The 17,139-nt window shown below is 36.7% G+C and overlaps 1 protein-coding gene across 1 annotated transcript in view; it reads left to right on the top strand.

The window, feature by feature from the left end:
* The window catches only part of LRP2 (LDL receptor related protein 2), a gene marked incomplete at both ends in the record, with an annotated part of 128,707 nt that overhangs the window by 60,180 nt on the left and 51,388 nt on the right, over nucleotides 1–17,139 (top strand). The window contains 11 exons of the mRNA XM_082001851.1: nucleotides 247–475; nucleotides 1,600–1,777; nucleotides 3,823–3,951; nucleotides 7,890–8,056; nucleotides 10,541–10,684; nucleotides 12,217–12,326; nucleotides 12,930–13,107; nucleotides 13,459–13,672; nucleotides 14,155–14,394; nucleotides 14,534–14,722; nucleotides 15,816–16,736. Of these exons, the coding sequence (XP_081857977.1) occupies nucleotides 247–475; nucleotides 1,600–1,777; nucleotides 3,823–3,951; nucleotides 7,890–8,056; nucleotides 10,541–10,684; nucleotides 12,217–12,326; nucleotides 12,930–13,107; nucleotides 13,459–13,672; nucleotides 14,155–14,394; nucleotides 14,534–14,722; nucleotides 15,816–16,736 (2,699 nt within the window). The remainder of the gene's footprint in view (nucleotides 1–246; nucleotides 476–1,599; nucleotides 1,778–3,822; nucleotides 3,952–7,889; nucleotides 8,057–10,540; nucleotides 10,685–12,216; nucleotides 12,327–12,929; nucleotides 13,108–13,458; nucleotides 13,673–14,154; nucleotides 14,395–14,533; nucleotides 14,723–15,815; nucleotides 16,737–17,139) is intronic.

Below are 17,139 nucleotides of genomic sequence, written 5' to 3'. Positions count from 1 at the left end.
GCTTCTACATGCTGCTGTTATTGGCAAATGAAAACAGCAGTGGAAGTATTAAAAGAGTTTTTACAACAGAAATTACGGTAATATCTTAAGTAAGCATATTGCTGAAATGAGTAATTTCAGTATCATTGTGTAGGATTTTTCTGAAAAAGGTTGTTTCTGTTTTTTGGTTAATGAGTATTCATGTAATGTTTCTCAATAGGCAACTAGATTTTTTCCAGACTGGTAACCGCAAGTTACTTTTTTCAGTGCTCATTTAATGTTCTGGACTGACTGGGGCCAAAACCCTCGAATTGAAAAAGCCAGCATGGATGGCAAAATGCGAACAGTGATTATTAACGATAAAATCTACTGGCCCAATGGACTCTCCATTGATTACCCAAACAAACTTCTCTATTTTGCTGATGCTTACCTTGATTATATCGATTTTTGTGATTACAATGGAAACAACAGACAACAGGTGGTTGCAAGTGATTTGGTAAGAGATGAATAAGAAACCATTGTTTTCCCATGTCCTTGCTGATAGTACTTAAAAATGTATTTGCACTGTCATAGACTTGGATGTATTTTTCTTGAAAATACTGGGGAGAAGCAGATATGAAGTATTTTAGCTGCTTGCTACAGCTTGAAAAAGAAGAATTGCATATCCTATTCACAGCCTCTCAGGAGATCTTCAGCAGAATCTGGAGCCGAGTGTAGACTTAGTGCTTAGACTTAAATTTAGATCATTCTCATTTGTTCTGTCTGCATGCATGAAGTCTAAAGGTGACATCTGACACTGCTGCTACTATCTGGTGCATTTGCTGTAGGCAAATACAATACAAAAAAGCCTGGAAGAACTTTCCCTGGTCACCTTCTGTGAGTGATGATTGCTACTATTCTGGACAGCAGTGAAGGGTTTTGTGCTGCCAGGACTTGCTATATGCAGGGCACTGTGTGAAGACCACCCCTCTTACAGGCTATCTCCCAATGAAGTGCTGCTGGCAGCTTGTAGCGCTGTCCCTGTACCAGCACAATAGTTCACATGTTCAGTTGGTACACAGCAGCTGGTATAAATATCCACATGTGTATTTTCAAGAATTGAACCCTGGGGCTTTAATTTTGGCTAGGGAGAAAATTCTTGTGAAATAAGAGCCGGTGCAATCTTTCTTGCCCACTCCTAGATTTCTGAAATTTAGAGAAGCCACATTCTTTGACCCACTGGTAAATTATAGGGGAGCTTATCAGAGATGCAAGGTCTTGACAGGTCCATAACTCTCATTAGACAGTTCCTCTTGTGCCCTTGAAAATCTACAACTGGGTCTCTATCTGTTGGTTCCCTGTGTTCTGCCCTACAGTTAGACTGCTTGCTTAGTTCCTCATGCTGTGCATCTCACAAGGTGTATTTAGCATTTTCTTTTTAAAAAATATGTATTTCCCCCATAATTAATGTTTTGTTTTCAGGCAATAGATGATTTTTTCATATTTTTTTCCTGAAAAATATCTTTTGATGCACAGCTGCTTTTTTCTTTATAAATTATGCTCAACTCTGTTATTACTTCATTGCAAGCTTTACATATACAAATTTACAGAATTAAATTGGTAAACATCCTTGCCTTTTAGATATTGCAACATCCACATGCATTAACTGTCTTTGAAGATTTTGTGTATTGGAGTGACCGCTATACTAATCGAGTAATTCGGGCCAACAAATGGCACGGAGGAAACCAGACAGTTATGATTTATAACATTCACCAGCCTTTGGGGCTTGTGGCAGTCCATCCTGTAAAGCAACCTAATGGTAAGTTCAGCAAAACAACTTTGGTAATTACAAAAAGAAGCCATGCAATAATGTCATGCATAGGCACTCCTGGAATCCATCTTGTCAGCAAATGGGATGGGGTAAAACAAGCAAATAATTCATACTACTGACTTGCAGCTGAAGGTCATTTCATGTTGTCCAGCCTGCTGAACCAGCCTGTCCAACCTGGTGTTTAGGGAAAGTAACCTAAGCAGGATGTAAGCATAATTACCAGCCAAAAAGAATAATAGGGAAGTAGTATGTGCCATTTTCTTGCTCTTTGTTTTGAATGTTTTTATAAGAAAATTGGAGAACTTTTGGAAACCATTTTAAGTTTTAAAATTTGTCTCTGTGACAGACCAGACTCAGTTTCTTGTGTGTTAATAATATTCTTTTAGGCAAGATTACTGCCATCAACCTTTTCTGAAAGCACTTTTGCATTATTTTACTTAATGAAATAATAATAATAAATAAATCCCTTCATTGCATTCACGGTTCCCTCTGAGATCATATGCAGGTGATCTTCTGCAGCTGAAAGACACTAACAAAAAAACCAAAAAATTTTTTTTCTTTTCTGTTAGGTAGCGTTATCTTCCAAATCAGACTTTCTGTCATTTCATGGCATGAATTGAAGAGTGGGAAATATACTGACACGAGTATTGTCTTTCATTGTTTCTGCTATATTTCTTGTGTATGGAGTGTTTTTGATTAATAAATATTGAAATTACTTTCTTTTTTTCTGAAAATTTGCATACCGGGGCAGGTGGACACTTGCATCTGAGTAAGGCAGTAGTAATTTCAGCACTGTATTAGTTTTGGAAGAAAACCTTCCTCAATCATGTTCAGAGCTAAAGCCACTTAGCACTCTCACTGCAAATTGTTCAGTCACCAGAGGGTACCGTTAATTTATACATCATAGTTCTGGGTTAAGATGTTTTATTTTGCAACCCAAGGCTTGAAAAACTTTCTGCCACTGATGGAGAAAATTGCTTATTTTTCTTCATTGTATTAAATCAGTACGTTTTATGATTTTTCATTTAGAATTGTTCTATTGTACTTTATGTGGCCCTATGTGGCCAGACAGGGAAAAAAGGAATAAAGCACTTGCAAAATAGCAAAACGTGCTAATGTTTACAAATAAAAAAAGTAATGATTTGCTGATTGAAATTCCAAATGCAGTATTAAAACTGTGATCCACTCTCTTTTTTTGTAAATCACTAGATCTCACACCAACATGAGTTTAGATTCGTTATACTGATGAGATGAATAATTTTCTTATAGTTTGAGTTCTGAGTTTATGCCATTGTTTTATTGTCATCTTGTTAACTCGTTTTCAGTTCGTTAGTTTTTATATTAGGAACAACTGTGCCATTTCCTGGAACTTCCAAGCTTAGAATAAGGCCTGCTGTGATTGTTAAGGATGTACTCAAAATCTGATTTTTATTTTCAAATGGCTCATCCATAAAAATCCTCTTCAGCAGCAAGTTTGTTGAAGTGATCTAAATGGCTGAAGTTTAGTGTATACTATAATAGCAGTCAGTAGAGACCTTCTTCACTGTCCGTTTTACATTGTAATTCTTAACCTAAGCTTCTAAAAAGTGAGCCAAGAAATTACGCATTGAACTCCCACTACCTTTGAATGTGATGTAGGCAACTATTTTATCTCTCTAGTTTTCTCCAAGAAGCTTCAGTAAATAATTTAAATCCCCCATCTAGAAGGGTTATAGTGATCAAAGACTGAAAGTCCTGCAGGCCTGCTCGTGCAGTTAAGAATAGTTGGAAAAGGAGTTTGAAAGATTTTGTATAGTGAAAAAAAATGCAAAAGACCACTGTGATAACGGTACTGGTTTTACATGAAAAATTATATCCTGTTATGAGTGTATTGTATTGTTTGTGGTTCTTGGAAATAGCTTGATTTTGTAATTTTAAGGAAATAGCAAAACTGATTAGTGCTAGGTTGATACTACTAGTAGCAATGACATTGCATATTATTTTCAGTTACTCATATTGTTACAATTGCTACTACTTTCTTTTTTCTTTTTTAGGTATCAATTCCTGTGCATCATCGCCCTGTAGCCACCTCTGCTTGCTTTCTTCATCCGGACCATTTTTTTTTTCCTGTGCTTGTCCTTCAGGATGGATGCTTTCTCCTGATAACAGGAACTGCATGAGAGGTAGGACAGTAGTAATGAGAGATGGAAAAAAAAAAGACCTGAGACTGTCAAATCCGTCCTTCTGTCAGGCAAAAAGCATGCTTCAGATCTGTGGTCTGCTGCTCATGAAATCAAAGTTTGGGGCCATTCCAAGCAGACTTCATTTAGGAAGCATGGAATCTACTTTGTCTAGAGGTTTGGAGCCAAATTCTGGAAAGAACTCAGTCACGGATACAGATGCTTCATTTGGGGAAAATGGATGAACTCTATTTTCTTTTAAGTGCTTCAAATAAGCCACATTTTAAAATTTCTCAACCCATTGAATGTGGAACGCTGATGGAATACTTCTGGAAGGAGCTTAGTATCAGTTAAAAATGAAACCATACTCTGGCAGAATGTTCTCATTATAAATATTCAGCCTGGAAACCTGTTTTTAAGAGTTGCAATTGTAAGAATGTCAGGATGCAGGACTAAAAGAGGCTTTCCTGGTCATTCAAGCCTGTTTCTTTCTTGTCTTTGACTACCACATCATATGTCCCCTTTCACCAGTCAAGCTCCAGTTTAAGCTTGACTTGCTGTCTTGCCCTTAAAACTCACTGAACCTCACAATTTTGATCTTTGTAAACCTGATTTTCTGCTCAAATATAGTCTTTCCCCAGTTTATGCCCATTTCTTATGCCATTTTTGTCCTTCAGGATAAATAGCATCAGTAATTCTCCTTCATCCCTAGTATATGTTCTGTTATATATATTTGAATTGATTATCACATTCTGTCTTAGCCTGTATTTTGCTAAGAAGTCAGTCACAGTCTTTTGGTTTCCTCCAATCAGGAGAGGTGTTCTCCCTGTTCCTCATCACTGTCTTCAGCCTGTCTGAACTAATACCTTTTGGAATTCAGATAAAAATTTAATAGCTTGAGCTTTTTCCCTCCCTAGAGTAAAAAAAATAGTATGACAAATGCAGGAGGTCTGGAAATACAGCCTAAAATTACAGGTGATGCAGCTAAGCTTTGCAAACAAAACTTCATATCAGAAAGTGCCACTGAACTTTCTTTGAACAGTCCACAGACCTCAATGATTTGTAAAAATCATTTAGCCAATTCATTTTAAAAAAAGGTAGCAAAAGTTCAAATTACTGCCAGGCAGTTTGTGACCAGAAATTTGATGAGATTAATTTTGTCACATGAAGCATTCATTATTAATTTTTCCATCAGTTTTACTGATACAAAGTGTGCTTTGGTGCCTCCCTAATAAGGAAGCTTCAAATCACTGAAATTTAAGTAGAAATTATCTTTGGGATGAGCTAACACTAAAAATCTCTGTCAGTCAAAAGATCCTTTTCTTTTAAAATTATCTAAATTTAAAAAGCCACATCATACTGTTTTCCCGCTTGATACTTAGCGGTGTATTCTTTAAAGAGCTTTATTGCATTCACATTTTTCTTAGCAACAGTAAGAGAGTTACCAATTTGTATAATCTGAAATGAAGTGCAAGTTTGTTTGATCTATTAAAAAAGAGGGTTTCTTTTAGAATTATGTACTGATTTCAGTATGTGCAGGCTTATAGAGGGTTCATGATGAAAGAAATGGAATATGGCAGTGATGAAGCACATGCATGTCTAGAGGTTGACCCAATTCTACCACTGAATCAAGCTATTGACAGTTCTTATCTTTTATTTCCCACGTGCTGCAAAGTTCCCTGTGTCTACACAGTTGTGGCCCTTTTATAAATTACATAATTGCTCCATATAAATTGTGTAAGAAAGAAACAGAAATATCCTTCTGAGAAGCACAATTCTTTTAAACTAGATGAGCTTATTTTTTCTTTTTAGATGGAATTTATACATTTAAAACAGTATGTAAAAAAACATCTACAGTTTTGGGGAATTTTAAAAAATAATGTTTTTGCTGAAGGTCAGCACATCAGAAGTTGTTATTTAAAAACATGCTGATTCCTTTCATGGTAACAGATTTTAATTATTGCTAATGCTTATTAGAAAGGAATAGGAATTTGACATTTCTCTTCTAATATTTCCTATGATCCTTATCCTGGCTGTCATTGTTTACTTTAAGAGGCCAGCCCAAACTTTCAGCAGAATGATTAAACTGAGCTGCATGCATTTGGTTGCCCAGTGTCTCTACAAAACAATGACGTTGCTGGTCTCTGCCTACTTGGTTTCTGTATTAAATACTGCTAACTTCATGTTGACGGAAAGGCGTTCATTCTAGGATTGCATCACTTCTGGCTTTACATAAAATGAAGAATGCCAGTATTACAAGGTTGCCTTTGTGCTTATGCCTTTGTTTCAGGTTGATATTAAAGATGGTAATGTTGCAAGCTGTCTTGAAAACAAAGCAAGGAATTTGTGTATATTAAAATCTTGTATGAATACAGTTAATTTGCTTGTTTAATATAACAATACATTAATTTTATATGGATTATAATTTGTCATGTAAACCTGTATGAAGTTTAAGAATTGCAGAAGTTATATTAATGTCTGTCTGATGAAGCTACACAGACTTTGTTCTATTTTCCATTATATGAATGAAGAATAATCAGACTATATAGATTTGCATAGATATTAAAGGAAGCAATCAGCAAAAATTTTCTGTAGAATATAATTGGTTTAAATGAGACTATCAAACAGTCTAGCCTAGAGAATTCTCATATCTGTATTTCAGCAGGATTCAGTAGTGTTGTACTGTGGACAATTAGAAAGGGAATGATGACTCTAGGGTCTTATATGCATTGGAACAATTTCATATGAATTTAACTGTTCCTTGCAAAATTTTTATAAAAAAGCACTGGCATGACACATTCTTAAGGGGGGAAAAAAAAAAAGGAAGAAATTCAAGACTTTCACAGTCAGAGCTAGCGATATGTCTTCAGGCAATTATTTGCTAAAATGTGATTTTTGTCCTGAGACAAATGATATCTAAGCTTATGTCAAATTTTACAAATAGTTACAGCTGCCAGAGAGAAGTATGGAGAATAATTTTTGAGATGTGCAATGATGCTGTGATTTGTGGTTTTTCACGTCAAAATTTTCACTGTAAATTTTATATAAATGTATTAAGCAGCCAGTGAAGAAAATAAAAACCAAAAACAAAATAAAAAAAAGTCTTTGATCTATTATCAAAGAGGAAATGAATTAAATTACTGCTCCCTTCTATGCAGCAGCAGCCCAGTTTCCTGTTAAGCGGTAGCTTGTGCCTATGGAGCGAAGAAGCTAGAATTTGTTCTCCAAAGGCGAAAGTACACAGAAGAGGGGATTCTCTTCCCCTGCTCCCTGACAGATGGCAAATGAAGTTGCTGACTCCACTTTACAGCTCTCCAATGCATTTTCTCAGATCACCTGACTGGATGCCCTTTGTTAATAAGATATAAGCATAAGGGTACAAGTTTACCTAAAAGTAAATGTACTATAAGGGAGTATGTCTACCTCCTTAGAGATAAACCAAGAAAACGCAGTACTGCAGTTATATTTAATAATAAAGATCAACAATTGCTGCTGTGACACTGTACCTTGCTTGTGAGTCCTGCTCCATAGACATTAAAACCCATCTCAGGCATGTCCTGGAGAGCCCTTGGAGATTTGTCCTGCTGGTTCCCATTCGCAGAGATTTGAAAAAGCTGCTCAGAGCAGCCATGTGACTGTACTTCTTCCCTTGGCCAGCAATAAGGGATCCTGCCTTAATTACTTCCTCCTCCTCAGAATTTGCGTGCACATGCATTGTGATTGTACAGTGCTGAAACCTTAAACGTTACAACAATTAACTGTAACTGATAACCTCACTCCTAGCGAGGGAACAAAGGTATAGCTGAGTGGTTGCAAAACATCACTGTTCGCGTTCAGACTGTTCTCAGCATCAGGGAACTTTTGTGTGGGAGAGGGGAAGGATATCATAATGCCATTTTGTTGTTCAGAAACAACTCTGAATACATTATATGTTTTCACAGTTGAACACCCTTTTCTTATTGCTGTAAGAGATAATATAATTTACGGAATTTCACTGAACCCTGAGGAGAAGACGAATGATGCCATGGTTCCAATAGCAGGAGTTCAAAATGGTGTTGATGTTGACTTTGATGACTCTGAACAGATGATATATTGGGTTGAAAATCCGGTAAGTTAGTAATTGTGTTCAAAATGTGCACTATAATTTTTATTTTAAAATAACATTTTTGACTGAAATATTAGCATTGCAGGTAAGAATTTTGATAAATATAATTGAAAGGAATGAAAGGGTTTTTTTGGTGGTATTTTTGTTTGTTTGATTGTTTTTTTATTATTTTTCTTCCCCCTAGTATAAGATAAAGAAGCTTCATCTGTTTTGTAAATTAGTTTTCATCTTTGCCAGCTGGAGTATTTGTTTAATGCTCAGCCAGAGGCATGAACAGGAAATACTGGAAAACTGACAGAACCATATTCTCAGCCCCTCTTTGCTATAGCCCACTCCTCTCTCTTGACTTAAGACTCAATTCTGCAAACACAGGCAGGCACTTCTCTGTGGGAGCAGTACATTGGACAGAGTGGTACTAAACATTAGAATGACAATATATGCTTCTAGTCTAAGCACTTAATGAAGTAATATAGTAGAGAGGCATCTTTTTCTTTAAATAGAAGAACATGGTTGCAAAGTCACAACAATTTCCAGGTAGCACATATGAGGCTTATAGATCTAAAAAATAGTTTGAACTAATTTTTAATAGTCAATTATAATTGTTTGACTAAGCGTTTTTAATGCTTGTTCTGAACTATGAAATGATATGTGTTGCCTAAGGCTAACTTGCCACAAAATTCCCAATTTTTTCAGGATGGACACTTCAAAAAAAAAAAAAAATCTGTGGCAGTCTAGGAGATGGATGTGGTAGAAAACTGCTGACTCAGCAATAGTTGTTCACTCTTGGAAACTTAAAAGCAGTTCTTTTTGGAGAAGTATAATTGCAGATAAGGAGATTTCTGTAGTTGTGTTTTACAGAAACAATTCACACTAACTTGTTAACTTGCATACACACAAGATTTAAGTTTTTTTCTTTTCCCCAGTCATTTTCCCTTACATTTTGCAGGGTTGAAGTAAAAATAAGTTTAAAAATCACTTATTTTAAAGCCTTTTCTGTGTCACTCTTAAAGGAATTATAATTCATTTAATTATTTATCCTTTTAAAATTAGAATGTTTCGTTCCCATGAAGTATTTAGCAAGACCTATTTAAGCAAACCTTTGCCCAAGGAACTAGATGAATACGCAGGAATCTATTTGATTCTCTGTGCATGCTGAAAAAATGTTCTTGGCAGATGTCAGCCAGCAGATACAGCTGACATTTACAAGAGGTTGAAAACTTCTGTAGGAGGTCGTGGGCTGATATATCCGTTAAAAGAGCTGGCAAGTAAAATGCCAGGTGCCTCTGCAGGCCGAGTGCGGATAAGTGCTGTGTTTTAGTTAGGTCTTGATCTCCAGCCTGACAAATGCGTGACTATGGGCTGTGCACCCTATCTGTACCCCTGACCTGCAGGTCTCGGGCTGCTGTTGCTCCTAAACAGAGCTGAGTCATGACTCGCTCTCTGAAAAAAGATATTTCTCTAGTTTCTAATGACAGAAGTATATTTGCCTACTTTCTTAATTATAGCCCTTGTCCATTACCACAAAGCCTCTTCCTTAACACCCTGTTTTGCATCCATCCATTGCGTGTTTGGATGTGCTGGGGGTTTGTCTACACTTGCTACCTTGTCTGGGAGCCTGCACCACAGACAGATCTTCTCAGGACAGGTGCAGCATGCCTGCATCAGTGGAGGAGGAAGTAATTAGTGAGGGGGGAGAAACTGATTTCAGCCCTTGCTCACAGCTCCCCTAACCCTACTGACTTCTTCTCCAAAAGGCTTAATAATGTGCGATAGGTGCTGGTATTTCAATTCTGCATTAATACTAGTTGTGAAAGATTTGTGTGATAATATGCAGGACTTCTGCAGAACTCCTGTAAAACTGACATAACCTGAAGAAAGCTCAGGAAGGCAACTATAGTAACCACTTCAGACCTTTATCTGGCTTGTATCTCTGTTTAGTGCTTGTTTCTATCACACTTTAACATCACAAATGGTAGCTAATACCATAGAACCTGCAAGTGGTAAGTTATCATTTCAAGGGTTACCCTTATGAAGAAGGCTGCAAGGATAATCTTAGTTTTGATTCTTGCTATTAAAGCTTACTCTCAGTTTGCATATACAACAGTGGTGTATTCAAGATAGTTAACTGAGATATCCTGGTAAAAGTCTTCTGATAGTGAAATGCAAATTACAGGAGTGTAACTGTATGTAGCTTAAATACGTACAGTTCAAACTTAGAGTAATTTTATTTCTGTTGATCAGGTTTTGGCTGGTGAATGGTAATGCCTCTTTAAACTGGATAATTATGATTTACAATAATATTTTACCATGTTTATGCATTGAGCCTATGCAAATACATTTTTCTCTACTTGATTTTAATTTTGCTAAGAAAAGATTGTAATACAAAGTGAAGTGCTCATATAGTTGGAATAAAACAGTGTTTTCTGCTCTTGACATTTTTTCACTTTGGTTGTTGTTTTTCCCACCCCCCCCCCCCCCCCCGCAAAGGGTGAAATTCACAGAGTGAGGTCAGATGGAGCCAACAGGACAGTTTTTGCTCCAGCAGCTGTTATTGGTGCTCCTATTGGTCTGGCATTGGACTGGATATCTGCGAACCTGTATTACAGTAACCCAGGAACACAGTCAATTGAGGTAATGATTTAAGAGGGACAACTGGAAAGTAAGAACCAAGATTTTTCACTGCTATGTATACAGGTTGAAATTAGCAATATTTTTTCAGTAAAAAACTGAAAATAGATTTATTTTAAAATGCAAACAGTCTGTAGAAAAATACCTTCCAAACTTGAAGAGATAAATCTAAATGTGAGCATAGTCAAAAAGATTAAAAGCAGTATATTCTGGGAACTTTATTTGTGCATAGATATCCTTCCCTTTTTTTTTTTCCCCTTCAAATCATTAGCCTTCTGGTGTTTTAACACACAACCTCTCTGATCAGTAGAGTTACTATTATTATTACTATTATCACTTCAAATCAATGATCCTAACGGAGTGCCTCTGAAAGTAAGGGAATACTGCCATCACATGCAGTAAGATCCACTCCCAAATGCTTTGATATCATATTATGTAGCTGTCATGGTTTAACCTGAGCAGACAACTAAGTACCACACAGCCGGTCACTCATTCCCCCGCAGTGGGATGGGGGAGAGAATTGGAATAGTAAAAGTGAGAAAACTTGTCGGTTGAGATAAAGGCAGTTTAATAGCAAAAGCAAAAGCCACACACGCAAGCAAAGTGAAACAAGGAATTCATTCACCACTTCCCATGGGCAGGCAGGTGTTCAGCCATCTCTAGGGAAGCAGGGCTCTGTCACGCGTAACCATTACTTGGGAAGGTAAATGCCATAACTCTGAACATTCCCCCCTTCCTCCTTCAGCCCTCAGCTTTCTATGCTGAGCATGACACCATATGGTATGGAACATCCCTTGGGTCAGCTGTCCCAGCTGTGTCCCCTCCCAACTTCTTGTGCACCCCCAGCCTACTGGCTGGTGGGGTGATATGAGAAGCAGAAAAGGCCTTGACTCTGTGTAAGCACTGCTCAGCAATAACAAAAACATCCCTGTATTATCAACACTGTTTTCAGCACAAATCCAAAACGTAGCCCCATACTAGCTACTGTGAAGAAAATTGACTCTCTCCTATCCAAAACTGGCACAGTAGCTTCTGGAGACTGCCAGTCTGATGGTATGTGAAGGATAAAATTGCCATTTAGCATAGGGAAATAGAGAATAAGCAATACATAATACAGTAATGACTGTGAATAAGCCCAGTCATTAATGTCCTTGTCCCAAAATATAAACACGTACTATTAAATTTAAATGCAGCTAACTTAAATAAAATGGAAGACCTTCTAAATCCACATTTTGTCAACCCGTTCAGCCTGTAATACTTTCAAGATATTATGGAAGTTGAAAGATTAACTATTTTTCTACCTAGGATGCTTACTTGTTAACATAGGCAGGTTCTGAGCTGCAAGCAGCTCATGCAAGGATGCATGTTAGAGAAGGGAGATGGTTAAAGTACTAAACAATGTGCTTTTTCTTCATAGTATTTGAGAGAGTCTTCTGCAATTTCAACTCCCTGCAGATTTAGGCTTCCTTCCTTTAATTTGAAAATCTATAATAAGTTCTGTAGTACGTGCTCTGATGAGTTCAATGTTCGCGCAGGTCCTGAAGCTGCATGGTGACATAATGTACAGGAAAACACTGATTACCAATGATGGCACCTCTGTGGGAGCTGGCACGCCAATTGGTTTGACAGTTGATCCAGCAAGAGGGTAAATGTCCAAAATTGTTGTTGCCTTTGCACATGAGTATGTTTTTCTTAATTTTTCTTAAATTTTTAGTGTCTTCAGCTTCCATCCTGGATTGACATGGCTTTGTTTTTTTCATATTTGCATAGAATTTATTTAGTCATTTTAAGCCCTACAAAATAATTGCATGGCTTCATAAATTGTTGAATAGATGTTCATTCTCTATTTACTATATACTTATATGTTAAATTCTTTTTAATTATAAAGGATCTCAGAATGCTATGATTGTGAAAAGAATCTCTGAATTTCTTTCTTTGTAAGATACTTATAATATCTTGTGATGTCTGTATTGAGGCCTGTCTGTAGTAAAAAGACAAACTACGTGGGAAGAATGTCACATGTTAAGTAGCATAGTGCTAAATATGATTTTACTGCTCTGTCCCCAAAAAAGCTGTAATTTGCTTTTTTTCCAACAGAGTACTCAAAATTGCAATATGATGCTCCCCCCCAATCACAGTGCTGAAGTATTTGGCTGAGGAAGGAGATGGATATAGGCATATGCTCAAGTGACTCTGGTCTACTGATCTCTGTTATCAGTTTTGCTAAAAGATATGATGTGTATTACAGGAAGCTGTACTGGACAGACCAGGGAACTGACAGTGGAGTCCCAGCAAAGATTGCCAGTGCAAACATGGATGGATCAGGCATACAAACCCTCTTCACTGGCAACCTTGACCATGTAGAGTTCATTACCATTGACGTTAAAGAACAAAAGTTGTACTGGGCTGTCACAAGCACAGGAGTGGTAGGGAATATTTTTTAAATAATTGCTTTTTTACCTGTTGATCTATCTCTGTGTCTGTGCTTCACATGACTAACTCAGTTCCTTTAGTTTACTCATGTAACTGTGAGTTGCAGGACCGAGCAAAATCTGAGTAACTGTTGTTACTAGTTACTGTTAAAAATAGATGATTAATTTGAATGAAAAACTGGAAATCATTATTGGCATCCTGCTGACCCTTTCCTTCCTACCTTGTACATAAAGATCTCATGTATGAAGAGATCTTAGTAATATACGTTGCATTTTAATTTTGTATTGTAATATCGAACTTTTATTATAAGAAATGTAATATTAAGCTTTAAACTGATTTCTTAGATTGAGAAAGGCAATGTGGATGGTACAAATCGTGTGACTCTGGTGGTTCATCTTTCTCATCCATGGGGAATTGCTGTGTATGATACCTTTCTGTACTATACTGATCGAGATTATGAAGTTATTGAACGAGTTGACAAGTCCACTGGAGCAAACAAAGTAGTACTCAGAGATAATGTTCCAAGACTGAAGTGCCTACGTGTGTATTACAGAGACAGTGAGTATTAGCTAAAGAGATATTTCAAGATATCCAACGTGTGAAAACCTGAACTTCCCTGAGAGACAGAATGCTTGCTCTTTCAAAGCAAATAGTTTAATTAGGCTTTCAGGAAAAGTATCAGAAGTATTTACCTGGTTTTGGTAAAGAGATGTTCCACCATTCAGTTAAGGCATCTATTGGCATATGTAGTTTTACTAAAATATTATCAATGTAATATTGACTAAACAACAAATTTTGTTACCTCAGCTTTAAATTTATATATCTGTTTTATCTGATTCTTGGCCTCATTGATCTTAAATGACAAGAAACCAGCAAATCCATTGCTAACGCTTATGTGCTAAACTGTACAGTGGTTAATGTCTTTATTTTGTCAGCTGGTTGTTAATGCTATGGAATTACATGAATCTGGTTATATATCCGTGGGAGTTTGTGGTGATACAGTTCAGATTTTTATGTCTTGCCATTTGTGTCTTTCACAGATTCTGCTGGTTCCTCAAATGGCTGCAGTAATAATATTGCAGTTTGTCAGCAGCTTTGCCTGCCTGTACCTGGTGGATTATTCTCCTGTGCCTGTGCTACTGGCTTTCAGCTAAATCCTGATAACAGAACCTGTTCCCCATACAGTTCATTTGTAATTGTTTCTATGCTTTCTGCAATTAAAGGATTTAGTTTAGAGACATCTGATCACTCTGAAGCTATGGTACCACTGGCAGGAAGAGGTATGTGAATAATACAGTAGGAAAAAATCTTGTAATGCCTAATATTTTGGTATTTCTTGCTGGCATATCACATGTTTTAAATAAATTAAGTTCATATCAAAGATAATTATTGTTATTAAATATTTTCAAAATGTTTCAGGACGAAATGCGCTTCACGTGGATGTTCACATGCCTTCTGGTTTCATTTACTGGTGTGACTTCAGTAGCACAATTTCTTCTCAGAATGCAATACGTAAAATTAAACCTGATGGTTCTTATTTTAGAAATGTTGTTACAAATGGAATAGGACGAAATGGGATCCGTGGTATTGCAATTGACTGGGTAGCAGGTAAGCATATCTGAGTTTAGGAGTATGTTATTCTTTACAGACTGTAAAATTTTTGGACTAACACCAATGGATCTATTTTTAATGGAAGTCCTAATATTCTAACTTGTATGTCTATGGACTGATTTTAAAACAAGAGGAAATAATGAATGGTTCTTACATTTTTATATATATGTATGTAAAAATGAAAGTTTATCTGAGCAGGTGTATAGAACGTTTTCTCTCATGATGTTTTCATATTTGTCTTGGGTCTATTTTCTTGTCTGTGCATTCATAAGTAGCTGTTATCTAGTGTACTACTATACTTTATTACCATGCTGGAAAACATGTACCAGAAGAGAGCACACAAGGGTTGTCTGATGACATTGTTGATATGAAAGAAGGACCCTTCATCTACCCTCAGGTTGCTGTGTACAAATCCTATAAATTATAATGAAAAGTAAAGAAAGCAGAAGAAATATTTTGTCTTTGAACTTCAATTTTCCCACTTGCACTTCCTGTTCCTATTTAAACATACTAGAGATTAAGTCAAACATTAACTCTTCAGAAAGTGTTCATCAACTCTAAGTAGCTGACCATTGCCATTAATACCTTTATTTTATATGTACACATACTATATATATGTTTTGCAAAAGTTCTTCTGTTGATTGATAGGCTTGGTGCGATGGGTTTTAGAATAATCATCTACTGTATACAGTGCTGTGCCATAACATGGATTTCATAGTTGTGCATTGTAAAAGGTAAAGGGATAAGAGTATGGAAAGGGCAAGCCAAAGGCTTAGATTTGAAAAAAAAAAAAAATAGTACGCCTAAAGAAAAATTGTAGTTAATACACTTTTGATCTTATACCACTGATTTTTCCCATGGAAATCAGTGAGGATTTAGAAATTAATTGATTATTGTCAGTTTGTGTGTCTTCTAATTCCTCAATGTGTAGGCAAGTACCTTATGCTTCCAACCACTAAGATGTTTATGGATATTCATTTTATAGTTTAGTATTTCATCAACTCATGTTTCTCAGGTGTTGATGCTATATATTAACTTTCTCTTTTGTTTTTCTGACTTGTTTTTGGTTTTTTTTTCTCTTTAAATACAGGAAATCTATATTTTACAAATGCATTTCTGACAGAGACTTTTATAGAAGTTTTGCGTTTAAACACAACTTATCGCCGTGTTCTGCTTAAAACTACCATTGATATGCCAAGGCACATAGTAGTGGACCCAAAAAACAGATATCTGTTCTGGGCAGATTATGGGCAAAATCCGAAGATTGAACGTGCATTTCTTGACTGCACCAACAGAACAGTTCTTGTGTCTGAGGGCATTGTCACACCTCGTGGGTTGGCCATAGATCACAGCAATGGCTACATTTACTGGGTAGATGATTCCTTAGATATGATTGCAAGAATTCAGCCTGATGGTGGTGATGTTGAAATTGTGCGTTATGGCAGCCGCTATCCGACTCCCTATGGTATCACTGTCTTCGGAGATTCTATGATCTGGGTGGATCGGAATCTGAAAAAAGTCTTCCAAGCCAGCAAGGAGCCAGGCAATACTGATCAGCCAACAGTAATAAGAGACAACATTAATTGGCTAAGAGATGTTACCATTTACAACAGTAATTTCCAGTCACGTTCACCCCTTGATGTCAACAACAATCCTTGTTTGGACAACAACGGAGGCTGTTCTCATCTGTGTTTTGCCCTGCCTGACATTCAGACACCCAAATGTGGTTGTGCCTTTGGAACACTAGGCAGTGATGGCAAGAGATGTTCCATTTCGACTGATGATTACTTGATTTTTGCTCTTGAGAATGCCCTCAGAAGTATCCACCTAGATCCTGAAAATCACAGTCCTCCCTTCCGCACAGTCAATGTGTTAAGAACTGCAGTGGCCCTGGATTTTGACAGCATAAACAACCGCATATATTTTACACAAAGTTATCCTTCAGGGACAGGAAGAATCAGTTATGTTAGTATTTACTCAGCAATTGGCTCTCCAACAGTAGTTGCGTCTGGTAAGTGCACTGAAATGTGGTGCGAAGTGATTGGACATTGAAAAAAATGGACTGCAGCACCTAGCAGTAGCTCAGCAGGTATTTTTATGCTAATGGTCAAGGTAGACTATTTAGTTAAGATATTTGATTAAATGCTCCTTTTGAGTCTTCTTGTTAGTTTTCTCATCTTCTGAAATTCTTATTTTATCTTGATCACAATGAAATGGAAATATAAAACTGGTTAAATATTATAAATAATATGTAATGAATCAAAATTATATATAAATAAGTTAATATTATGGAGTGAGGGATGATTCCTGCTACTTGGAGAATAGCAACCAGAACTTAGGTCTATGTCAGGAAAAGGTCTTTGTAACGCTACTACATACACAGGACTGCCTGAGTCCTAAGTATTAGTTCTTCA

Source organism: Phaethon aethereus, assembly GCF_964289735.1.
Source record: "Phaethon aethereus genome assembly, chromosome: 6".
In the NCBI taxonomy this organism is placed as follows: domain Eukaryota; kingdom Metazoa; phylum Chordata; class Aves; order Phaethontiformes; family Phaethontidae; genus Phaethon; species Phaethon aethereus.
This window is presented reverse-complemented; position numbering and strand designations above follow the sequence as displayed.